This window comes from Polypterus senegalus, chromosome 3 (assembly GCF_016835505.1).
Source record: "Polypterus senegalus isolate Bchr_013 chromosome 3, ASM1683550v1, whole genome shotgun sequence".
Classification (NCBI taxonomy): domain Eukaryota; kingdom Metazoa; phylum Chordata; class Cladistia; order Polypteriformes; family Polypteridae; genus Polypterus; species Polypterus senegalus.
Window position 1 is genome coordinate 143,473,052 of NC_053156.1, and position 27,644 is coordinate 143,500,695.

Here is a 27,644-nt window from a genome sequence, read left to right on the forward strand (position 1 = left end):
ATATATACATATACATATATACACATACTGTATATATACACACACACATATATACATACTGTATATACAACATATACATATCTACATATATACTGTATATACACATATATATACAAATCTACATATATATATCTACATATATATATTAGGGTGGGACTCGATTAAAAAATTAATCCAATTAATTAGAGGCTGTGTAAGAATTAATCTTGATTAATCGTATGTAATCGACACGTAAATTTGCCCCAAATCGCAAATGTTTTTTTATTATTTAAAACGGTTTTAGTGGGCGACAGAATCAAATAATAGACATGGACATGAATATTGTAAACTGAAGCTGTTTTAATTTCTGAAAAAAAACTTTTAAACTGCATTTGAATTCAAAACAGAAACAAAAATATCATCCCTGGTTAAAATTGGGCAGACTTAAAAATAAAGTGGTAGTTTAAGTACTTTAAGTACATTTTCAGAATAGTATTGTCTTTAAATAATAATAACCAAAATTTCACCATAAAGTGCAGTTTTTCTTCTTAAAAAAATAAGTCAGAAACATAAAAGGTAATTTGACCAGCTTACTCTTTAAACTCTGAGTAACATTAGCCAAAATTATTTTGTACATTAGGCTAAAACAGTGTGATCATTGAACATTTTGTAATTAGATGTATTTAGAATTACTAACGGTCACGGAAGTCCAATGATCCCCAGTAAGAGCCACAAAGTCCGCTTTCTGTAATGCATCTAATTTTGCTTGCTTTTCAGTGTGCACAAAACCATGCTTTTATCAAGGCTTTCGGGTAGTCGAAATGATCAGTCGAGGAACGCGCTTTATTCCGACTCTAACATTTTTGTAGCTGTGATGTGTGCATCAGTGTAATGGATGTACCAGGAAATCATGCATTGACAAAAGTTCCCGTTTGCTTGGAATTGAAAGTGTGATTAAATGCGTTATTTTTTAACGCGTTATGGAGTACATGCATCGAAGCTTCTCAACTGTGCTTGTGCTAAGAAAGGGAAAATTTTAAAAATAACGTAACATGATTCTGCGTTAACCTAATATTTTTTCATACGTCCCAAACCAAGGAGATGGGAAGGTAAAATGAATCGGGTAGCACGCGTACATAGTCAGTACATCCCCTCTCGGGAATCGAACCTCGGCGTTAGAAGCGAAGACTCTACAATTGCGCCACCACTTGTCTATGCTAAAGTATGTATTGTAGATCGGCCTATAGATATGCATTTATATATATATACCCGTGTATCGCAGTGGAGAAGTAGAAGTTATGAAAAAGAAAAGGGAACATTTTAAAAATAACGTAACATGATTGTCAATATACAGTAATTGTTTTGTGAGTGTTATTGAATGTTGCTGTCATCAAGGATTTGATTATCATTATTTCTTTCAATCAGGCTCGTATTTGTACGATGTGTTCAAGTTACATTCCGTGTTTGTCAATCGTTGTAAAGATAAGAGGTTTCATTCATCGATTAGTTCCTTACTGCATCAATAAACAGCTCGTCTTCCTTTTTATCTGTGATGTGACAAACTGCATGCACGGGTTTTTTTACACTGTCTTCCTTTAGCGGGACATTCACTTTTTCCACCGTGTGCTTTGTTTCCACAGTAGCTGCATTTATGAATATGCTTATCAGACGCTTCATATTTTTGCTGCCTTTTCAATTGTGTAATTCGGTTTTGTTCAGCTCTTTGGAACTGTTGCTTTTTATCTGTGCACTGCGTCAGTTCACGTGAGCCACTCGGTGTACTTGCATCGAAGGTTCCCAGCTGTGCTGGTGCCATCTCGTGCTATGTCCATAGCTTTATTTAATGTTACCTTAGTCCTGGCACTTAAAACTTTCTCTGGCAGTTTCGCTGAGTTTGTGTCAAACACCACCCTGACCATCTCATCTTCCTCTCCATAAGCACAGTCCTTCACCCGTGAATATTTACCCGTGGCAGTTTGCTATTGGATTGCCGCTGACGGATGGCCTTATATGGGCAGGCACTAAATTACAAACGCCAGCGGCAGCCTGTCTATGAACTTAATTTAAAGTGTAGGTTTACATCGTGCTTTGTTTCCGAAGTAGCAGAACTCGCTTCTTATTGTTTAGCTGCCTTCTCAATTATATAATGCATGTTTTCTTGAGCGCTTTTTTGAGGTCTTCCTGGTTTTCTATGTACTGCGTGATTACGTGGGAGGCGTGATGATGTCACACGAAACTCCGCCCCCACGGCGTTGAAGCTCATCTCCATTACAGTAAATGGAGAAAACTGCTTCCAGTTATGACCATTACGCGTAGAATTTCGATATAAAACCTGTCCAACTTTTGTAAGGAAGCTGTAAGGAATCAACCTGCCAAATTTCAGCCTTCCACCCACACGGGAAGTTGGAGAATTAGTGATGAGTCAGTGAGTGAGTGAGTGAGTGAGTGAGTGAGTGAGTGAGTCAGTGAGTGAGTGAGTGAGTGAGTGAGTGAGTGAGTGAGGGCTTTGCCTTTTATTAGTATAGATTATGCACACTAAGCACTCTCCACTCCACACTTTACTTGCAAATAAACACAATAACTATAATAATAAATCAACAATCCTCCACTCCCAGATGCGTTGCCCTCCTACCACCCAGCTCAGTTCGCCATCTGGGAGCTGCCTCAGTCCTTTTATATTCCCCGACCCGGAAGTGTTCCCAATCCAACAGTCCACAAGTCCATATTCCTTCCGGGTCAGGGTAAACAATGCTTTTCCTCATCCCGGAAGCCCGTCGCTCTTCCTGTGACGAACTTCCGGGTCATAATGTGCAAAAGAGTCCACTGGCCTCCCGACAGCGACTCCCATTGGCCCCCAAGGTATCCAGCAGGGCTGTGCATAAAAACTACATGGTCCATGAGGCCCTGCTGGAATTCGGGGCCCGTCCATGCTCTCGGGAGAACTCCTCCTGGCGGCCTGGGGATGAGGGCCAGAAAATGAAGCCAGCCATCCACTACAATATATATAAATATATATATATATATACTGTATATATATACTGTGGTCTGAACATACACTAGAATATCTATAAAGGAAGAAAGTTAAAAAGAAAGAAAAGTTAATACTTGGCAGTCACAGTCACAGTGAGGCAATATGTAGACCTACTGCTGTTGGTATAAAGGAGCTCCAGTAGTATTTATTGACACACATCTGTGGAATAATTTGTTGGCTGAAAGTAATTAGTTTTTGTTTGTCATGGATATAATGTGCAGCATTGTTCATAATGGCACTCAATTTTGTTTTAATTCTCTTCTTTGCTATGACCTCCAGGGGGTCCAGAGTGCTTCTTATAACTGAATTTGCCCTTTTAATTAGCTTGTGGATTCAGTTGACTTCTCTTGAAGTGATGTTACCAAGTTTCAATAGCTCCAATATATGTGAATACAAGATGTTTATTAAACTATGTTTACCCCTGCAATTCTGGACATTATGGTATACAGACCTCTTGGTTTTATTGCCTAAAAGATATTTATTATGTAGTTTCCATGGTAGATACCATGGTGTAAATGAGAAATGGCTTAAAAATGTGCAGTGCCTGCTTATATAGGGCGTTTTTTTTTTAAATTAAGAGCCCAAATATCCCATCAGAAATATTAATACTTCCAGCTCTTTTCTATATCAGCTTGTTAAAAAAGGTAGACACCAGTCCAAAAGTATAGCAAAATTCTAAAGCTTAAAGGGGGAAAAGGAAATATGTGAAAAACTCTCCAGTAGCTTTGACAACAAATGCATGTATTTTGAAGAAGAGAGGTGAGTGATCAATATTAAATGTAATCGGAAAGCTCGCAGTCCAAATTCCGTCACTCCCAAGACCAAGAATATTTTTGTTGTACCAGTATTCAAATAATAGAGACATATTTTTACATATTTGTTTTTTGGAAAGTTAAATATTTATATTTATTTTCTTGGCAGATGCTTATATCCAAAGTGACTTACAAAAGAGGTAAAGATAATCAAGTAACATTAGGCTAGGGCCTGTTTATTCAGCAAGTGTAGCAGGACAGGTAACAAGTTGATTGCCACAAGTGAAAAGATGTAATAATTAATAAACTTACAATCATAGATTACAATTGATAAAGTAATTAAACTTAATCTAACAACAAATTAACCAACAATATAAAATATCACAGAGCAAAGCTTTTTTTTTCCTTCTGTCAATTAGACCAATATTCATTGAACTGATGGGTTTTCGATCGTTTCTTGAATACATTGAAGGAGTCAGCAGTATGGATGGAGGTGGGTAGCCCATTTTACCAACTAGGAACTACACAGGAAAAGAGTCTGGATTGAGACTTGATACCATGCAGAGGTGGCATCACCAGACACTGTTCATTAGCAGACCTAAGAAAACATTTTTTTCTAAAATGTTACAAAGTTTAATGTTTGCTGTGTACTTAATGAACAGAAATAATATAAAAATATTTTATTATTAGCAAACCGTTCAGAGCGAGACTTTGAGTCAGTATATCGTAGGTATACAACATATTATACTGTACAATGGCAAGGGCACATTTACATAAATTGGTATTCATTTTTAACAGCTATTACCGCAGCTACATAATTTGGAGCTGCTTTGATTTATCCAGAACAGTCAGTGTGCTTGTGGTTGAAGTCAGCCATTTGGTGACCATTGCATATGTATCTTTCAAGACCTTGCCAATAATCTTTATCACCTTCTGTGAAGATTCACATACTTACATCTGATAGTGTGCAGCAAAATGGGCCAGTAAGGGTAAGATGCAAAGAAAGGCCCATAATAAAATGCACACCCACCCCAATATCATCATTGAAGTATCTTTCTATGGTGTATAATATGGTAACTGTGAACTCTTTCTGTCAGGGGCAATTGAGTAAGGACACATATGTGGTATGTTTCTCTTTACTTAAAGGTGTTGGCGTGGGTGTGCAGGAGTTGTCAAACTCAGGCCTTACCAAACTGGTTATGTGACCTTAGAAAGGGAGTAAAGAATGAGGTCGGTAGGGCTGAATAAATAAAGGCTAGTTTCAGACAAGTGTTATCTGCTAAATACCAGCTGGCCACTGTGCTTTGTTTATTCACATGGCTTTTCTGAGCATTTCTTGGGAGATGAACAAAATTAATCTGAGTGTACCTTAGTTTCACAAATGTCAGAGTGACCTGGGGCCTCATGTATAATGGTGTGTGTAGAACTCACACTATAACATGGCATAAGCACAAAAGCAGGAATGTATGTATGCACAGAGAAATCCAGATGCATAAATCTGTGCATTCACCAACGTCCACGTTCTTCCACTACATAAATCCCAATCAGAGTGAAAAGTAACGCACATGCACGCGCCTGCTGTCTGGCCCCAACTTCTCCCAGAATTACACCTCTTTGAATATGCAAATCAATATAAATAGCCCTTAAGCTCAGCCCTCTGTGAAAAGGCAATGGAAAAAGCACGGGGGGAAATAGAAGAATTTCAGTGAATACCAAGTGGAGGCAAAGAAAAACGTACTATTTGTTGGTTTAAACAGTGGTATAATCAACAAAAGGAAGCTGATCAAGTGACAGTGTCGGAGAAACTTGAAAACACAAAGTCGCAAAGTGCTCGAAATAAAAAAGAAGTTGTCAGATATCAAAGTCGCTGTGAAAAGGCAAGTCGTAGCCCACTGTCTGAGTGTCATATGAAAGCCTATTAGGGTACAGAGGAAAAAAAAATAGGCACACAGTGGGGGAAAAAGCATGAAATGTCAACTTTAATCTCTAAATTCGTGATATTACAGCTGTCTGAATAATTACAATACTGAGATGTATACTTGTTATCATTTTCATGATGATAGGAGTTAAAGCATGGTATTAAACATGGGAACACGGTGGCGCAGTGATTGTTCATGTCTCACGCAAGATGCTTGCTGCGCCGTGTGCGACCTTTGGTGAAATACTTTTTTGCAGCAGTACTGCCTCTTTCAAACGTACTAACCTCCAATTCCTGTCCTTACTTTTCTTTCTCCAAATGTCCAATCGCCACACAATCAGCTCTGTAATAGATGTTAAGCCATCTGTAAGCTGAAAACACCAAAAATTTTAAAATATCTTTGTAGTACATTTTTAATTATTCTATCCATCTATCCTTCCAGTGTCGCATCAGGAAGAATACAGCACGAGGCAGGAACAATCCGTGAACAGAGCGCTAACGGCTTGCTAGTGCTGTGGCACCGTGTAGTTAAAGTTAAAGTTTTATCTGTATAATATAATAAACATATTTTGCTGCATTTCATCTTAAAAATGATATTGTCATCATATGTAAATACGCGTTTTGTAAAGTGGTGCAGGCTGTGCAATATTATAACTGTATCGCAAGTTTACAGTGAGGTGATTGTACTTATAAGTACAAACGGTTCTGCAAGGAGCACTTGATGGACTGATTGAGTGCGTTTAGAGTTCTTGGGATGAAACTGTTTCTGAACTGCGAGGTCAGTACAGGAAAGGCACTGAAGCTTTTGTCATATGAGAGCAGTTCAATAGACAGCATGGCTGAGGCAGCATAGGTTTGATACTGTATACCGATAATTCTCTTTACGATCAGCTGCTGTACAGCTGTGATTCACACTCAGATACAGTGATATAAATACTCCGAGTGGTGCAGTGAGAGTAATATGGAAAAAGATGATCCGATGTGGGATCCAAAGTGCACTGAGAGTAACAACGCTAAAGCAGTTATGGTATTTGGAATAGTTTGACCATTCTGTGGACCATTATATTGTTACAGGTTAATTACAATCAGATGCATTAAACTAGTAAACAATATGCAGTTAATTTCATTGTATTTATAAAGCCGTGTCAGGGATGTGGATCTAAAAAAGAAAGGATAATCACACAGGAACAGTAGCACTGCTTTGACACTGGGTGCCGCCAGTCTGCAAAACCGAGCAGAGAACTTGCGTACGACAGGGTATGAGCTACCGTGGAAATGTGCGTGGCTTTACTCCAAGTTTAGGTTTTATATATCATGATTTGAACGTGGAAACAGGCTTACGCAGCATTTTTGTGCGTACGCACCATTTATACATGAGGCCCCTGGACTGTTTATTCATATAATTCATCTTCTCATTCTGTCTGTGCAAATTAAATGATTACTACTTAAACAGCAGGCTGAAAAGTAAAAAGCAGACAAATGACCTCAGATTCTCATCATTCATGAGCATGGCAAAAAGAGGGTAGCACAATGCTGCTGCTAACCTAAATCCTGTGTTCTAGGTTAAAATCCTGCATCTTCTTATTGTCAGTGTATGGGGATCAATTTTTTTGTTCAGATTTTATTTCTTTCCTACTTTCACCCAACATTTCATTTTCACCTAAATTTCAAATTTAGTTTGATGAACTATGGGTCCTTTCTGTTGTAGTTTGTACTGAGAGAATTATTTCAGTTTAGTTTTCATTTTAGCTTAAAAATAGCTATTTGATGAAGAGAAAGACATGCACAGTGTGTCTACTTTCTGCATGGATTGTATAAACATGCAGATATACTGTATATGAAAGAGTCAAGAAGCCTATTTAATTTCTGTCCATCTGTACAAAGATATATCCCCTGAACTTATTTTAAAGTGAGTCTCATATACATTGTAGCCCTATCCTTATGCTCAAGAAGCACATTGCTTACTTGGGCAGCACAAGACATTTTAAACTTTGAATTAAGTGCATCACAGTTCTTTATGAAGGCAAGTAATTTGCACAGTCTGCTAGACATTATATAAATGTCTGTACAAACTTTGCTGTGTGTGTGCCCATATTCAGTTACATGGACTGTCTGTGTAACTGACAACCGGCATGCTTATTAGGCTGCATTAGGCATTTAATGAAGTTGGCAGCAGTGTCCCCTCTAAGTTCCAGTTACATTAATCTGTGAGCACTACTTACTATTATGCAATGTATTGATATGTAATAATGTAAAAAATTGTATGCATTACAGAACACACTTGAAAGTGTATTTATTAAACTTTATTTAGGCTATTGACTGCAGAAAGCATCTACAGAGGGTTTAGGGGGCATGAAGGTGCACGTGTGGGGGCACTGGGGTTGGGTGTTGGTGTGAAAGAGTTTGCAACAGAACCCTGTTTTACATGAAAGTGGCAATAGTAGTATTTGATAATGTTATAAAGACGATTTAAAGATGATTCATTCAAAGCTAAAAACTGCTGAAAATGTTATCTCTGCATTGGCATCACTGGCAAAAATGTAGTACTGCCCCATTACAATGGGTTACCAACAAAAACAATAAATGTTTCTAAAGTGCTCTCCCCCATGATTCTGAAAAACAGCATCTCCATTAGCTATAGTCAAAATTCAGTTTTATTTTGTTCCATCAAGGCTAGGCACCATTGCTTAATTTGTGCTTTTTTTATCGCCCATATTTATCCTACTTCAAAAAACGTTTAATGCTGATTGTTGATTGGTATCGTGAACTTAATGATGGCATGCAAGTGGACAAACATTGTTGGATTTTTAAAAAAAACATTAGGCTAGGCATTGATAAAAGAAATGCAGTGTAATCAGCTTATTTCACTTCAAAATGAAGCTCCTGAATTCTGCTTCATAGACTGTCAAATATAATGTTATAATAGGTAATGATATTCAAAACAACAATTTCCTTTACAATACATTAAATTTCACTTGTGAGTCTGCAATAGTGGAACTGACAAAAAAAGGTATTTGAGTTTTGGGAGTTTATATATTTTTTTTTTGGACGGGGGAGTAGAAAGAAAGGAGGATTGGCTCCATAAGGTTTGGCGTAAACCCCTTTTGGCCCCATACATTTCTCACAAAATAGTCCAGAATAAAATAAACTGTGAAAAAGTGTCTTTTGTAAATGGAACATAGCCAAACACAATCCATAATGAGACAAAAAGACATACTGTAAGAGAAAAGCTGTAACCCCATGAAACATTGAAACTGTTATCCCAAAGTGGCTTAGGAAGAAAACACAGCAGTTGTCAGCAATGATGACATCCCACTTTGCTGATGCGCATTTTTTAAACTTTGTGGGCACTGATTAAATCCACCTTGTTGTACTCCTTCTACCTGATGGGAATTGTAGGTCCTGCGTCAGCACTGCCAGTTTGCCATAAGGTGGGAATGAAAGGACAGACATATGTAAAATACCATTTTATCTGGTTCAATTCTGCAAATTTTGCAGATCCAGAAACGACATTACTCTTTTCACAAAGCAAATTTTTCAGTTTCACTGGACCCACTTGTACATCACTGTCTAAGGCTAACAGTAGTCCAGGCACAGATGAGCCACCCTTGTTGAATGGTCAGACAAGTTGGACCATTTTAAACTCAATGTTCAAAGGATTGTATTATGTGCTTCCCATGCCAGGTTTTAATAATTGATTACCAGGAAGAAGGCTGTTGTGATGTCCCTACTTTGTAAGTTTTTTTTTTTTTTTTGTCACAGACTTTCCTGCTTTTTTGTGCACAAATAAACTTAAATTTGTGCTTGTCTATCTCCAATGGGACATTGGTCAACAGTAGGCTACTGGCAATTGGTTTACTTAAAAACCATGAGATTTCTGTTTCCACCCATTTTTAATTTATTTCAGTTTATTTTAAATTTGAAATTTCAGTTTAGTTTCACTCAGGTTTTAACTATTTTTATTCAATTTATCAACTAAAGTCATTTTAGCTATAGTTTTTGTAAATGATAGGGGAATAGTGTGATTTGTATGATCTTCCTGTGTCTGCATGATGAAACTTCCCACATACCCAAAGATGTGCATGTCAAGTAAATCAACATTTCTAAACTGGTGCCTGTGAGAATGTTTTTGTTGACCCTTACTTCTCTGACAATAGAAAGAAATTACACCACTACTATTTGTCATAAATCATCAAAGGAAAGAGACAAAAACTATTTACATTGGACAGTAGAACCTGTAAAAAAAAGAAAATCTTTGTGCAAAATGACTTCAGTCTGATTATGTTTTGAGTTATGGTCATCACCATGTTGAACTCTTTGTTGGAAGCAATGATGCCTGTTGCCCATGGGTGAGAACCCAAAATGCTCTGATGGCCTGATCTGCCCCTGGGACTGGTTATTATGGCCAAAACTGTGACCTGAGCACTAGAATTAAATTTTAGAACAGTAAAACTTTTTCCAGACATGAAGTATAAATTACTAAGGCTTGTCCCCCTACAGATTCAATAGCAGGTACTCACCTCTCTTCGAACCAAAAGTACAATTAGCTTTTTTCCCTGATGCTTTTGGTCATTTACCGCTCCAGCAGCCTAATGAAACACATACAAACACTGGAATTCATCACTTCTTTTTGTTTGCATCAAATGCTCAGCAATCTGTAATATTATTAAAGAGGTAGGCTCATGTATTAAACACAGGTCACATACAAATCCATACAAAATGACCTTTAATGCACAAATACACCAACACATTTCCAGTTTTCTTCTGCATGCACATTTTGTGTTTAACCATATTGGCAACTTTTCCACTTATTTTTTGCCAGGTGATAAGTTTTATAACCCAGGGTTGAAGGGAAATCCACATGGCTTCTACAGTTCTGTGATGTCACTCTGGTCTCATAAAGCATCCTGTGGCACTGGGAAAAAATAAGGTTATTGGTGAACTTTGTAAAACACTTGGGTGAATTTTGCCAATTAAGATTATTTCGTACCAAGACATTAACAGTCCCATCACTGCAAAAACACTTTGAGCATCTTACATTTAGAATGCCAACTTTAGAGAATGGATAATACAGGGTATGACTGCCCAAAGTAACTGGAAAACACCCTGTTGCTCTATTTTGGAAAAAGATGACCACCACTTAAATCTATTTCTCTCACTGTGCAACATCACAACAGACATATTACTAAAGAATCCCAAGAGTACCTGTTGTTCCACAGGTTTTCAGCCACCAATAAATTCCATCCCACTTCTAAGAATTGAGAAATCTTTATTGGCGTGTTAGATTTTTTTTTAGGCTTTAGATAATTTTCTTTCCAGTTTATGAGACTTAATATTTTGAAATGTTAATTTCCAACCTTTATTTTCATGTCTGTGTTTTAATTTTATTTACTTTTCTATGAAAGATTTCTATGTTTTATTTGTAAGTACTCTAGGCCTACTTCACACCACCATTTTGGAATCTCTGCTAAGCTAAGACAACATACCTGGTTGCTAAGGGCCACCTCTCAGGAGGCAATATAATTTGTGCTATGAAGACTCATAAAATGTATAAGTTCCAGCACAGCACCAGGAGCCCTTGAGATTATGTACTTGACCTGTGAACAAGCACACTTTAGTGATTTAGGTTCTGGTATTCTGGTTTATAATTCACAGATGTCTCTTCCCATCTTAATTCTCTTGTCTTAGCATTTTGGCTCTGGTTGTACAATATTAGTCTACTAAATAACTTATTGCTGTTATTCTTCAACTACAATTACAGTTGAGCCCTCTTGTTTTCATAGTAAATGACACGATCGTAAGAAACACATGCATCTACTGATTACACCGTAGTACTTTGTAGTTAATCTCTCTGTCATTTTGTCAGCAGACTATTTAAAGAAGCCAACTGCAGCTAAAAAGTCTTCACAACTGGCATGCCACTAACTGGTTGCTTCCAGTACCTGAAAGTATTATCAGATGTCATCCACAGTTGATGTCAATGTTTCTCCACCCATCTGAGAGCAACTTGATGACCGTTCCCTTTAACCTTTCCTGAGGTGTCTAAGTTTTTGCCAGAATCCACCTGTGGTCACACTGAAGATATTCATTCACTCCACATAAACCTTCATGTTAGCCACTGCAACAGTTGTGATGACTAACAGCTTGTCTGGCAGGAGGAGGAGGAACAGTTACTAGTTATGTTGAGGCAGTACAAAGACCTCTTACAAAGATCTATGCAGAGAGCAGAGGCAGGAGGCAGTGTCAAAGCAGAGCCATGCCAGTGAAGATAAAAGGTAAGGCTGGTAGATTGTAAGTGTTATATTGAAAACATGTAATGTTTATTCTCAAGAAAAATAACAAGTTCGTACATTCTAATGCAAAAGGTTGTTAACCTGAGTAAAAAGTATCTGTGACTTTTTGGAGCATGTTGTCTGCAGAAACCAGACTAGTTAGGATCTTTAGGACTGTTTTTCCAGTGAAAACAAAGACAAATGTTGTTCAGCAGTGCACTCCTGTGTTTTTGATATAAAGTGGCCAAAGGAAGACTGACAGTATTACCAGATCAGTCAAACTAAGATAAGGCCTTTTGATAATCGTATGATATTACTTGAAGTCTAAAAGAAAGGCACAACATGCATAGTGACAAGCTAAAAACAAAAGTATGCAATTAGACGAGGAGAAGTGAACTGAAGGAAATGTACAAAATGAGATTCAGCATTCAGGAGGTGGGCCTATTGTTACAGGGCAGGTCAGAAATGTCATAGTCAATGAAAATGAGAAAAGAGACAATAAATGATGTGCCAGAGATCATTTCAGGCACTGAATCAATTCCTGAATCAATTTCGGAATTAAAGTAAAAGGCTAAACCATGAAGAGAAATGCAGAATGAGTTAAGAAGAGCAGGAAGGCTCATGGAGAAATGAAATGGTAAGGATCCTGTGGCAGCTCAATGAAAATAACGAGATAAAATGTAAGAAAGCAGGGAGAAGCATTTTCCAAGGAAGGTAGAGGTCACTTTTAGTGAACAGATGTTCCACCAGTGCAATTAAATCTTCTAGGTGGAAGTAATAACATACTAAAAGTTAATTTTCCAAAATATGTATTTTTTATTGTGAAGGGTTTTTGTGACAATATAGGATCTTTAAACATTTTAAAGATGTTTATAAAATATATAAATTAGAGTACATAGAAAATTTATTTCATATGTTTTTGAACAAGTATTCAGTAAACTGTTTTCAATGTGTAGAAAAAGTACAGTAATTTGTATAAACCATGCATATTATTGTTAAAAGTAAAACATTATTCTCTAAGTAGATCATTTGGATGTTCACACGAGCCAAGTATTACCACAAGATGATATGAGAGGGCCTGAACAGACATTGACCTGTCCAAGCAGAGGCAAGATTCTGTAGTTCTGGGTGGGAGGTTTCTGGGTAATGCAGCAGTCTGTATTACTGCTTCACAGCTCTAAAAGATTGGATTTAAAGCCTAAGAACTGTCTGTATGTAGCTTATGTTTTCCTGTGTTCATTTGAAATATCGACAGTTTCTTCCGACATCCCAAAGAGACAGAGGCTAGTTTGGCTGGTGGCTCTGAGTTTATTATTATTAAATGTGTTGTGGGGGATGTGTTTTTATGTGTACGCTTCTCACTTTGCTGCTATGTGACCTTAATAGTAAAATCCATTAGAAAACATACAGTAGTTTTGTTAGAATAAACTTACAAAATAAGTTACAAAATACATACATATTTAATCTATATTTTATAACAGTGTTTCTTCTGAAAGATATGAAAAGAATAAAAACATAATCATTCATTAATAATCTTGAGTTAAATTCATTTTCACCATTTGTGTTGTTTTAGACATTCCTCCACGCAGGCCAGCCAAGTAAATCTTAGGTTGAGGTACATTACTTGTACCAGTTGCCTTGGTTTGCGTAGCCATGTGCTTTGGTAAGTATACTTGGGACGTGTTGTCTCTCCTCAAATGGCTGAGATTTGTCTGCATTGAGTGAGTTACTTTATTCCTCAAATTTGCCTAAAAAAAGTACAATATATGTATATTTATAAATTAAAATGATTTTTAAATACAAAGGGAGTTATCTGCCTTTACTTTGGAGTGCTTGATTTTGAACAATGTTTGCAAAGACAGCAAAAAATGTTGTAAGACATCTATCACATTTGTTTGCAGTAAAAAGATATTCTTCTTATTTTCTTATTATTCATAACTGATTTACATGAAAGTACAAGTTAGTTCATGCACCTTGCTCATATTAGCATTGCTTTTATAATATACAGATCTATTTCTAATTAACCAGTGTTAGTTTTGTTTAATATGCTTTACAGTAAGCACTACCACAACATGCTTTACAAAGGTAACATAAACACAAGAGAAGATATCACACTGTAGCCTAGTCGATCCCGGTGTTGGAATGACAACCCCAAGTATACCCATTCAACTCCCACTGGAGTCCTGCGTGACTGGGACTAGATTGCTTTATCCCCTAATTCCCCACCGACAGAAATATTTCAAATATCCTACTACAGAATGTTCTTGTGATTTGTCTTTACTTTTTACTTTGGATAAAAACATCATCTAAATTAAAGTATTATTTAAATCAATAAGAACAAGAGACTATGTTTAAACAAGCATTTGCTGAAGGCCGCTAACAACTCAAAGCAGTCTCATAAACAAGGACGTCAGTAAGCCCAGTGACCTTCTCTTTATATGAAGCTTTTAGAGTTGTCAAACTGTTTAGAGTAGATTCTCCGGTGGTTTCATTTTATTTAACAAATTGGTTTATGCGGCTTTGATAATGTTATATCATGTTGACTAAGATACCTTTGGCTAGAGTCTATTGGTGGGATATGCAGGGACCACAACGAAAGGTGAATCTGGTGTTAAATCTGTTCTACTAAAGATGAAGGGAATGCTTATGACATCATCTAATATTTTGGCATTCAAATAATAAGGAAGCTGCAGTGGGCTGGCACCCTGCCCGGGGTTTGTTTCCTGCCTTGCGCCCTGTGTTGGCTGGGATTGGCTCCAGCAGACCCCCGTGACCCTGTAGTTAGGATATAGTGGGTTGCATAATGGATGGATAGATAATAAAGAAGATTAATATTTACAGTCTGCAGTGGGTTGGCACCCTGCCCAGGTTTGGTTCCTGCCTTGTGCCCTGTGTTGGCTGGGATTGGCTCCAGCAGACCCCCGTCACCCTGTGTTCGGATTCAACGGGTTGGAAAATGGATGGATGGATATTTACAGTCCAAAAACAATTTATGATGTAAAGGCCTTGTAAGAAACTTGATTTTGAGTGATATGACCTTTTTTCAGCATTCTAAAATAAAGCACTCATACTTTCAAAGAAATATGTAACTAAAGTCATAATTAAATACTAACACTATTCTAATAAGCAATGGTACTGAAAAAATAGCAAACAGAAAATAAAGCAACAAATGATACAATAATAGTTGTACTCTAGAAGAAAGAGACACACCAGTTTAATTGCCTTTCTGCGGAGTTCCCACTCATTCCATTCATATGACTTGACAATATTTGAAGGCAGCAGATGGGTGTCTGTCTGAGTGCTACTGTCGCACTTTGTAATTGGCTTTACTATTACTTTGTCTCCTTCTTTAACCTGCAGAAAAAATAGCAAAGCAGATTATTAAATTTGAAAACATGAAGTTGCAATTAATATATACACTAGCTTATAAGTCTTCTCTAGCAGGAATAATAAACATGTTGTGCTAAGTGAAAGTGTATGGGATTTTTAAGAATCATCTTGCAATTGTAAGGTGATTAATATATTTATATTTGTAAAATGTTGCTATGATAAATTTCCTCCTCACAGGTTGGTGTGCTTTATCAACATTTGCCAGAAGCATACCATCATAGCTGTCTTTGTTAATTTCTTTTTAGCTGATATTGCTCAGTGGTTAGCACTGCTACCTCATTGATCCAGTACCCTGGGTTCAAATCCCACACCCAGTTGCTGTGCACATGAACTTTGCACTTTCTCCCTGTGTCTGAATGGCCTTTTCTCCTGCATACCTAAAGATGTACAGGTAGAGTGATTTTGGGATTTTAAATTTGCCTCCTCTGTGTGTGTGTGTGTGTGTGAGAGCTTGTGCGCGTGTTTGTATTCGTGTGGGGGTCCTGTAATGGAATTGTTTCCTGTCCATTTTATAAACTTTTGCCAGGGTAGGCTCTGCCCCCACCCCACCACCCCAAAACCAGAATCAGATTAGGCAGACTTGAGTATGTTATGTTTTATGATTTGTCAGGTAGTGTACAAGTTTACAAATCAAACCTCGTCTTTGATTATTTGTGTAGCCTTGTGCCAGTTATTTAAAATGTGTGATGTGCAACTGTAAAAAATACATATAATCAATCGTAATGTACTTTTCTTTTTCAGTTTACCTTGGGTAATGCTGTCTGTAGAATACATAATGTTTAAATTGATAATTATTTAAATAGGTATAATCTATGAAACCTGGGTAAAAATGAGTAAGCACTTGTGAACTGCAGTATTGTAGTATAAAAAATATAAAAGCAAGCAATTAAATATGTTGTTGCAAAATAGCAATTGTATATGGCCAACAAAAAACCAAAAGCAACATCATACTTAGTAGCCACTAGTATTATTATCACTATTCACTGAGCAAGTGCTTTTGCCTGAGGCAACATTTAATATCAGGATATATAAAATACAATACACCAAAGTGCTTGGTGGAACAGTGCTTGAAAATATCAGCGATATGGAAATTAAAAAGTGTAGCATGGCAGTTTATACGTGGACTAAATAGCAGAGGCATGCAGAAAAGTCCATCAATCCATTATTCAACCCGCTATATCCTAACCACAGGGTCACGGGGGTCTGCCGGAGCCAATCCCAGCCAACACAGGACGCAAGGCAGGAAACAAACCCCAGGCGGGTCACCAGCCCACCGTAGGGCACACACACACACACACACACACACACACACCAAGCACACAATAGGGACAATTTAGGATCACCAGTGCACCTAACCTGCATGTCTTTGGACTGTGGGAGGAAACCGGAGCGCCTGGAGGAAACCCACGCAGACACGAGGAGAACATGCAAACTCCACACAGGGTGGACCCGGGAAGCGAACCTGGATCTCCAAACTGCACGGCAGCAGCACTACCCACTGCGTCACCGTGCCGCCCATGCAGAAAAGTGCTTTTAAAAAATCACAATATATGAAGTGTTGGAAACCTAAAAAATAAAGGTGAAGTCATATTTGTAAATGAAACATTAATGAAATGTTATTATACTGAAATAAGGAAAAGTATTTTTAGTTGAATAATAATATGTACCACGGTGGCGCAGTGGGTAGTGCTGCTGCCTCACAGTTAGGAGACCCGGGTTTCGCTTCCAGGGTCCTCCCTGTGTGGAGTTTGCATGTTCTCCCCGTGTCTGCATGGGTTTCCTCCGGGTTCTCCGGTTTCCTCCCACAGTCCAAAGACATGCAGGTTAGGTGCATTGGCGATTCTAAATTGTCCCCAATGTGTGCTTGGTGTGTGGGCATGCGTGTGTGTGTGAACAGGCAGCGTTGGGCTGCCGCCCTGCCCGGGGTTTGTTTCCTGCCTTGCGCCCTGTGTTGGCTGGGATTGGCTCCAGCAGACCCCCGTGACCCTGTAGTTAGGATATAGCGGGTTGGATAATGGATGGATAATAATATGTACAGTACTATTTTCACATGCAGTTAATTAAACCTGCATTGAGCAAGAGAGAGAGATGTTTGGGTTCAGGGAATAAAAGGAAAGTAACATGCTTAAAAGATTTTGGTTTAAAGAAGTATAAAAAGTGTCTTTGTTTATAGCTGTGTGAAACCTTTAGGCTGTAAAGGAATATTTAATTCCTGTTATTCTCACATCTGTCAGAAAGGCATTAGCCTGCTTTACTTTGAGTGTCTATTCGGTAAGAAAATCTGTAATGTCTGTTATCAGAATATCAGTTTATATCTATCAGAAAGGCATTAGCCTGCTTTACTTTGGGTGTCTATTCTGTAAGATATCCGTTATGTCTGTTATCAGAATATCAGTTTATTAGACATCATAAAAATTAGATTATAATTTTGGAATTAATTTGTTTAAGGAGACAAACATCACCATGGGTTACTGCCATGCATATGACTCACATGGGAATGCTTTCAGAAAGAACTCCACTATTTTCACAGTCAAAGCCTGTCTGTGCTGCATGTGCAGGAATAAGCCTTGTGCTTCTGATACAATTACTCTTGGCAAACTGGTTTAAAAGGATGGAACCACTAGCAATTGAAAATCTGACTTATAAAATGTTTTTTTTAAAATCAGTTATTCGCAACAGGGAAGCATTAATGTTTTAAAGCATATTAGGCAGCTAGGCGATCCTGAAAAGCCCAGATGCACTGAGCTTGAAGAAGCCAGCTGAAGATGTCATTCATCAAGTGGTAGGCATCAGATGTAATGGCAGTCAAGTAATAGATACAGTACCTGTTAGACATATTTAAGATGACTGGATTTTGGCAATGGAAAGTGGCTCCTGGTATGTGGAAGAAGATACTGTGATGCATAAAAAGCCAGAGCTTGAGCTTGCATGGGAAGCTGAAATGTACAAGACAGACACTGTGGAACACACCTCTGCCTATAACATGAGCTCTGGCGCCAGACTCCTGGATTGTGGGTGATCCCTTTCCTATTCTGCAGCTGCTGCCCAAAGCAAACTGGGCAGACTTGTGAGACACCATCTGAGTTATGCAAATGCATGAGAGGATTGATTCCATACAACTACAAATTGCAACGGATATGTTTGTTTTCTAGATGTGTATGCCTAGCAACTATTAACAGCAATTTACATTATGACAAATATTCAGTGAGGTACGCTGCAAAATACAACCCACTGACTCTATAATTCTACTGGGAAGACTCTTTTGTACTGGCACACATATTTAATGGCATACATGAATGTGTCAGATCTACTGTATTTACTTTTGTGAAGTTATGAATATATAACCAATTACCATGGAATATCCTTAGAAAAGTGTAACAAGAGTAGGGGGGCAAGGTTCATGTCTACACTACATAAGCCCTGTTATTTCACAAATTTTGGTGTATAGTTAAATCTATTTTGGAAGGTTGCACGACTGTGTCTCATCTCCCCACCTATCCATGATAAATTGTCATATGTGGACATGAACATGAACATACAGTTTCAGATTATTACAGTAAAATATGAACTGAGGTGGTGAGAGTAACACAGCCCTTATGTGGCTACCAGTGGCTGTTTGTAATGCAGGGCACTGAGGTGCGCCCCTCAGTATTTTAAAAACTCTGCTTAAATTAAGTAATGCGAAATAATCATGAAATAAATTTGTTTATTTGCACAACATGTCTGATGACACATGTCAACATCCATTAAAAATTGTTTCTGACTTGAGCTTTTTTAATTTCTTTGTGAATACCTGTATTTCCCTGAGTGAAGAGCACTGGCCAAATGAAAGTGTATGTAAGTCCCTGATCTTTTGGAAAGCAGGTGACTGGAGGCTGCCCTTTAATTGGTTGCTTTTAGATTTTTCTGGGGATACAGCTGTCTGCTCCCCGGTCACTCCCACAATTGTTGGCAGCAAAATTAGTATTGTTTTAGTTTTTTTTAATCTAATGTTATTTCACAATTGTCAACTCACTATTTCAAGTTCACAGTTCACACCAACCATTAACATAACTACAGGTGAGCAAGCATGGCTTTATGGAGACGGCAACTTCAAGTGTAACTTTGGAAATCAAAGAAAATTTGGTTATTTCTTTAATGAAATTCCCCTTCATAAATTGTTCACTTGAAGAAAAAAAGAATCTAAAGTAGTTTGGACCAGACCAACCTGATTTAAGTATTCAGCAACAGGCAAGTGGTCGATGGCAAGCTTACATATGGACTTTTTCCACTCGTGTTATGACAAATGTAGTTGGCTAATGGGATGTGGTGTATGTAATGCCTTTTTTTGCTTTCCCTCTTTGTTGTTTCAAAGTGTTGAAGCGTTGTGGACAACAATGGGGATATGAGACCTAAAACATCTTTCTGAAAAATGCAAGTGGCATGAAAAAGGCCACACTGATCTACAGCAGTGTTTTTTAGCCTGTGTGCCACAGCACAGTGGTGTGCTGTGAAAGCTATCCCAGTGCGCCATGGAGATAATAGTGTAGCAATCTTGGGTCTGAACCTGAGAGGGACAAGCACTGTGTTCGAGACCTGTATGAGGAGGATTGGTCCACCTGGAGAAGCTTGCAAAAAACAGCTCAGTGATCGCTAGGTTGCAGACACACCACATCAAGCACCTCAGATCCATCTCCAGGCTACTAGAGTCCATCTCCTCTGGGTGTGTGGTCACCAGGGAGCCTCACAGCACTGATCGATAGTGGGCATACAAATTGTCTCTGAGGCAGAGAGTGATGAAGCAGCTTAGAGATGCCATCAAAATGCTCACTGAGTGCCGTTTCTACGAACGCTGATCTCAGAGCTGCATTTTTACTGGATTCTCAGGCAGTCGCCCCCCCTTTGGGAAGTTAAGCAATACATATATATGTATTTGGGGTTAGTAAGAGCATGGCGTGCCTTGGGATGATTTTGGTTACAAAAAGTGTGCCACTACAGAAAAAAAGCTTGGGAAACACTGATCTAGACAATAGTATAAGGAAAATTTTTTGGCAAGCTAAATGAAATGACTCAGCTTAATCAGAAAGTAATTGAGAAATTTTCAGGCCTGAAGGAAAGGAGGGCAAAACTTATGTTCAAGGAAATATAGGTATCCTAATCAGAAAGGCAGAATAAGATGTAGGTTAGAGTTGCCCTGTGGGTGTAGCACAAAACAGGTTGGGGTGGATTATGTTTTAAAAAGTGAGAGTCTGTGGATCTTACAATGTGAACTTGTGCCCAGGTGAGGTAAGCCTGGCAAACTTACCTAGGATTGGACAGACTTGCAGCAAGTGTAGAATAAAATTAAGATGGGAATAATAAAAAAAAAAATATCAGTGGACTAGTCATTGTATGATGTGGATTTATGGAATACAGTCGGAATGGATGGTCATTTTTCAAAAACATTTCAAGTTCCCCAAACCTCTGTTATACAACAAGTTCCCTTAACTATAAATACAATAATTTTTTAACATTATAATTTGACCCCATGGGCTACTTACTTTATACTTGAGCACAAGGCTTCCAACATCTTAAACATATTTATAAAAATATAACAGGTCAGGTTTCAACCCTTATTTTTAAGTAACACAGTCCACAGTCTGAACTGTGTTACTGGCCCCATTCACATTTTTTCGCCAGCCTCCAACTGGTGGCTACATCAGAGCAGGAACTGTGAGGAAAGCATTAAAATTTTTGAGAGCTGAGAGAGCAGGAGCTGTGTCTGTCAAAAGCATTCACACAAATGAGAGGTAAGAGGACCGTATGCATGGTTGTATATTGTTGAGAGGAGGGCGTGACTTAAAAAAATCTCTTGAAAAAACTCTCATCTTGTATCAAGATTTTTTAATATAATAGTGAGGGATGCCGAGATGTAATTTACACAATCTAGATAGTGTAAAGAAAAACTATCATTACTGCTACCCAGGTTTTAAAATGACGTTAAATAAGCAGTTCTGACATTGGGCTACATGAGCAGGGTGAATTAATTAATCTTTATTTTAAATGGCACCATGTACAGAATAAACCATCACAGGACACTTAAAGCTAACTAGGATGCTTTATGAAATAAACTTTCAGTTATACGTTACAATTAAATGCTAAAGTGTATAAAACAATTAGCAAAGAGGTAAGAAGAAAAAGGCATCTGAACATTATTAACAGTGAAGATGACAGAAATTCGAAGAAGTGGTTAAGATTCCACTGATAGCGCTTCTCAAACAAACATTTGAAAAGCGTTCTAGAGGTTACTGAGTGTTGACGAAAATGTAGAAAAGGAGTGTTTAGAATTGTGAGGATGCAAATGTGTTAGGATCTTAAGGGAAATAATCTATGTTTGTAACCTTCCACTCCTTAATGAAGAGCTGAATGCAGCTTGTAAGTTGGATTACTTATAAGCTTAAGTGTCCTTTCTTGTAGTTTGTATGATTTTTTTATTTATATTTTTTTGGTGTGTGTAAAGAAATAAGTCATGGAATGGAGGCAGGTTTTGTTATATTTTTTTTATTTTAGAGATAAGTAAAGTTCCTCTTCATTTCTATTTCAATGACTAAATGCTAATCTACCCTAAGAGATTTGCTGAATACTTTCCAAGGTATTTCAGGATCAGTTAGTATTAGTAATCTAAAATTATACACTACTGCATTATTGAATTATGAATAGTTTTTTTTTTGTTTGTTTGCCTACTTCAATCTGGTAGCTAACAGTTACAGCAACTACAAAGGAAATGATGTACTGTTTTATTAATTATTTTCTGTTTGACAGAACTAAAACTCTATAGAACAATATATCCAGTTCACGGTTGTTAAAATTAACTCTCACCTCTGTATAGGGAGTAACAGATGCAAACTGATGCTGCAACTCCAGCAACTGAATGAGCTCAGCATGTTGTTTTGCAATCTCTGTCACAGCAGCTATATATTTCTCTGGATTTTCAACAAATGCTTGTGCTGCCTCCTTTGAGCTGAAGCTGTAGTATTTCTCCTTGTACTTCAAAATTCCAGTGTTTGGATTACCTGTTGGATAGGAAAAAGTTAATTAATAATAGTATTTGTCGACTCTATTATTTCTAATATAATCAAAAAGTACAAGTGACAATAATGACCCTGTAAACCCATAAAAACATATTGTAGAAGCCTAGGTATTTGTGTACTTCAAATATACATTTGCTACAATAAGGACATTCAAAATAATTTTATATACATTTGCCTGATACAAACCTTAACCTAATTTAAATGAAAGTAATGTTGGAGTTGAAGAAGATCCAGAAAGTTAGTTAATTAATATTCACATTTGTGATACTATGTAATAATTTTCGATGACTTAGAAGCATTGTGAAGCATTTAGAAGCATTGTTACATTAGAAAGAATGTGGATTGGCCACATAGTTGGATAAAGGTGGAGCAATCAAAAAAACTAATGTCTTTATTCAAGAAGGAGGACTATTTGTGACAAACAGGGAGGGGCAGGTGTGCAAAACTCAGATGGCTGTTTATAGCAAACCTCAAGGTAAAAAAACAGGTAGATAGCCAAATATTCAAGTGGCTTGTGAACAGAGAGGGTTATGGGACACAATGTTACGGAGAAAAGCCTGTCCCAATAAAAAATATGCCTGCCAGATAATTAACTAATATGACAAGCTTTGTGTGAAAAATGAGAAAAGAACCATGGCCAAAATAGCTCAGAGAAAGACATCTCACTTAAAACAAAAATGTATACTTTAAAATATACTGCTCAAGAACTACATTCATCACCATCATCATCAACGATTTAATAGCCAATAAGGTGGAATCCTTCAGATTTTTGGATACAATTATCACAAACACTCTCAGATGGGACATCATCATAACTGCCATCACTAAGAAGGCTCAAAAGCAGTTGTGCTTTTTATGACAACTAAAGAAATTAAACATTTCCCTGCTAATCCTTGCATAATTTTATAAAGCCATATTTGAGACTGATCACATTCTCCATTGTTGTTTGGTTTACTTAAGCAAGAGTCAACAACAAAAATAAACTACAGTGTGTTTTGAGGTCTGCTGAAAAAATAATTATCTTGGCTCTTCCATCTGTTACAGACATAAAGTGTGAATCTAGTGTCACTCACCATGTCAAAGGGATCACCATGGACTCATCTCATCCAAGCAATCACTTGGTCCAAAAGCTCTCCTCTTGTAAATTCATAGATATTATTTAAAGCTAACCATGAATAGCAATAAAAGTCAAAATTAATATTTTGTAAATCAGTTTTAAAAATGACAGTCTGTGTCGGTAAGGAACCCCAAACAGAAGGCTGATATGTCATGTTGCTTAATCCAGACCAGGGTCACAGTGGGTGCTGGAGCCTATCCCAGCTACTATAGGGTGTAATAAACCCTGCACAGGGCGACAGTCCATAGCAAGTTACACAGAGCCAATTTGGATTCACCAATCAACATGGTACACACATTTTAAGGATGAAGCAGGAACACTAGATTACCCAGAGAAAAACCCAGGCATACACTTTAAGAACAGGCAAACTTTACACAGACTGTGACCAGGCACAGTATTTGAACCCAAGACTCTGGATCCATGAGGAAATAGAATTAGCTATTGCACAATCACGCTGCCACAACTGTATGTATGCAATACTTCTGAAATCAAATAATAAATTAGAAGCAAAAGGGTAATAATAGACTAGAAGTGTTCATTCTAAAGTTCTCTCAAGGGCTACATTTTAAAAAACAGTTAAGTTCCTCATGAGATAGTAATGAAATACAAGTAACTGAAATGTACAGTATTAATGCAGTTAATAATCGGCTCAAAAAATAGGCTTACAATAGATAAAATATTTCTGTGAATGAATCCAAGAACCTGTGTACACAACTTAGGTCACTGTTGGAAATACGTCTTGATAAAATAATTCAGTCAGTCAGTCATTATCCAACCTGCTATATCCTAACACAGGGTCACGGGAGTCTGCTGGAGCCAATCCCAGCCAACACAGGGCACAAGGCAGGAACAAATCCTGGGCAGGACGCCAGCCCACCACAGGGCAAACACACCCCCACACACACTAGGGACAATTTAGGATTTTTAGGATTACCAGGGGACCTAACCTGCATATCTTTGGACTGTTAACTCCACACAGGGAGGACCCGGGAAGCAAATCCAGGCCTCCTTACTGCAAGGCAGCAGTGCTACCACTGCACCACTGTGCCGCCCTGTATAAAATAATTGTGGTGCAAAATTTTATGCCTGGTGGAAATGGGCTAAATTGAAAAACAGATTCACAAGACCATATAAAACTGAAAATAAGCTTTTGATATTTGGTTTATTTATTATGTTTGTGTTTATTATGAGAGTACTACTGCTTTAAAAAGATATAGTTAATACATGTCAGACTGCAAGTACCTTTGTTAAAAAGTTGAAAAATCATACTTCATGGCATGTTTCATAGCCAGCAAATGTAGAAATCAGGATAACAACCAAGCAGCTAATAAGTATACACAAAGGGGTACTGGTCTAAATAATTCAGTACGATGGTCCAAAGTTGCCAGACTTTCTTTTTAAAAATTACAGTCTACAACTGAGTTACAATAATTGGAGATAGTTCACAAAACAAGTGGGTAAAAGAAATCCAATTACAATATCAGTAGAAGCCACATTCTACATACTCCACGCATTGATACTTAAAAGACCATATAGTGTCAGATTAGGTGTATCTTTCTAGCATGCTCTCTTTTATATTTGATGCAATCTCATCCTTCATCACTAGAGATAGGGACTCTCATTCATAAAGAAGGTGAGATAGGTGAATAATCATTTAATGTTTTCTAGTTTTAACATGCTAAATTTATGGAAAAAATACACAGTATGTTGAGTCAATTACTTTGGCAGCTGTATGGACCATTCATAACATAGAGTGGTAATTTCTGTGTGTTTGCTTTGATTTGGGCCAAAATCACATTTCTGTCTTGTGTGTTTGTTCATATTATGAAATTGTCCACTAATGTGCACTAGTCCCAACAGTGCATTTTACAGTCAGGCATGCAGTTTTATGAACTTTTATTTTCATGTCTGTGTGTATTACATGTGAATATTCTCTGTATAAAACCTAAGACTAAAATGTTCTAAGAACTAACATCACCCTCTTGTATTGTTTGTACATCTTGTTGCCAGAAGGTGGTAGCATTTTTAGTTAAGCAATAAAAATCTTGAAATAGCAAAGTATAACATTCATGTGTTCAGTTCTGTATTGTACTACACTGCCGCATATTGGGAGCCTCCCATGCTAACCATACATGGAAGGCCTCCATTGTCAGTCTGACGGCATGCCTCACCCATGGTGTCCACAATTGGGTCCTTGGGTTATCAACTCAAGAGGCACCAATGACCTTTAGTCTGCAGCTCTTGGCAGCTGCTTCCACAATGGAGACTTTGAACAAGGTCAATTCAGACTTTATGTCCCCAGCCTCCTCCACGGGGTTGCTATCCATCGTATTACAAGTAAGACCTACATCAGTGGGAGAGGAGGGTGTCTTGCTTATAACCATGATCCAATCACCATTGTTCAATTATGTCAGAGTTCCTTTTCATGAAACACCAGAAGAGATACAGCTAAGTAAGCTTTTTTCTCAACTACCTACAATAGACCAAGAGATAGCACAAAAAATAAAAGTTTGAACTGAGCAAAATTGCTTTAAGTGTTGTGTCGTGTTGTCTGAAGAAATAGGATGGATTAATTACCACATTTCATGTTCTCTTTCATGATGAAGGAAGAATGTAAGCAAAATAAGTGAATATATAGTAAATGTTGACTTTCAATGGAAGAAATCAGACATAGAGAGAGAGGAAAAATAGATTGTGTTACTGTTGAAATAGTATAGCACTGTGCCACAGATGTGGCTTCAACTCAGGCTAAAATTGTATTATTTCCACACCGTGTCTTGTGTCTGAATTTACAACACTTGAATGGATGCTAGCACACCACACTGAGGTCACTGACTGCTCTTCTCTGCTGATAATAAATATTAGGTAAATACAGTATAGCTATTATGTCAAGTACTTTCTGAGAGTGCTCAGTATGAACATTACTGCTTAATAATAATAAGCAAATACTGACAACACAAACCTGAAAATAGCAGGCCATCCTTTTCAACAAGGGTATAACCACAAATTCCCCTGTACTGAAGTGGCAAATGATGAAAGTTAGCAGTTGTCTCAGGGAAGAACCAGTCCTGTTTTTTATAATCAGAAGGGTCAATTCGATCACCTTAAGAAAAAAAATGAAAATACCAATTTAGTGCTACTGAGCAAAGTCAAATTCAGTTAAACAAATATCCAAACAAAACTCTCATACCAATACAAATTATGAAATAAGTATACTGCAAGCAATAATTAAACAACCTAGTGAAATGCAAAAAGCTGTTAAAATACTGTTTTACATTTATCAACAACTATTATTGGTATATAAAATAAGAATTTACAAAAGCAGGTCTTAACATTACATTAATTGTGATAAAAATAACAGGCATTTTTAGACACATGAAAAATACATGGAAAAAGTATAGTATAGGCACTTCATTGTTTCATTGATTTTTTTATGGCAATACACTACAGACTTTCAAGGAAGGCAACAATGACCAAGAACTCTGACAAAATTATTACCGTCAATAATTTTTAATACTTGTAATATATTTAAAGCAGCATTTTAATAACTATCCATTTGCAGTTTTAGAATTGCACTCATATAAAAACATTACCAAAATGTTGTAGCAAGTTACAGTCTCACAGAACATTACATACAGCAGCACATTTTGAATGTTTTCTCCTTCCCAAATGCCATAATCAAACATTTATAGCCACTTATGCATGAGACTGCCATGTTTGAAAGTTTTTATGTACATTGCAGTAAATCCACAAGTCAATCAAATGCAATAATCGAAGTTTTTATGTTGTCTGCTCTCTTTCATTATTAGAATATGTGATTTGCACACATATACACTGGGGTGAGCCTTACGTCACAACTGAATGAATCTGCTTTTATTACCTACTTCAAGCCACAGGGCTCACTATCATTGGATAGCTGTGTTTCAGCTCATTCTAATAATGTACAATTGTTTAAGGCTGGTCATGTATATTACATGTCATAGCTCTGAGTAAAAGACAAGAAATAAATGGCATGTGTGACAGCTCATTTACTTAACGTTATGCACAAAGCTTGAGTCAGATTCTGATCACAGTTTTGACTCTACTGAGAACAATGTGTTTGATGAAGAACTTGATTCTATGTTTGATTTGTAAGT

At 37.3% G+C, this 27,644-nt stretch overlaps 1 protein-coding gene across 5 annotated transcripts in view; it reads right to left on the bottom strand.

Moving 5' to 3' along the window:
* Positions 1–10,433: 10,433 nt before the first annotated feature.
* cfap206 (cilia and flagella associated protein 206) overlaps positions 10,434–27,644 on the bottom strand; it is a 39,317-nt gene continuing 22,106 nt past the window's right edge. Inside the window, exons 10-15 of one of the 5 annotated variants that reach the window (XR_005632975.1) lie at positions 26,471–26,611; positions 22,180–22,373; positions 15,163–15,306; positions 13,509–13,700; positions 11,623–11,828; positions 10,510–10,595 (exon numbers count right to left, since the gene is read on the bottom strand). Coding sequence is in view for 3 of the 5 variants with exons in the window: in XM_039748012.1 (XP_039603946.1) it covers positions 10,464–10,595; positions 13,509–13,700; positions 15,163–15,306; positions 22,180–22,373; positions 26,471–26,611 (803 nt within the window). In the remaining 2 variants the exon portion in view is untranslated. The other 4 variants (XR_005632974.1, XM_039748012.1, XM_039748014.1 and 1 more) reach the window with 4 other exon arrangements.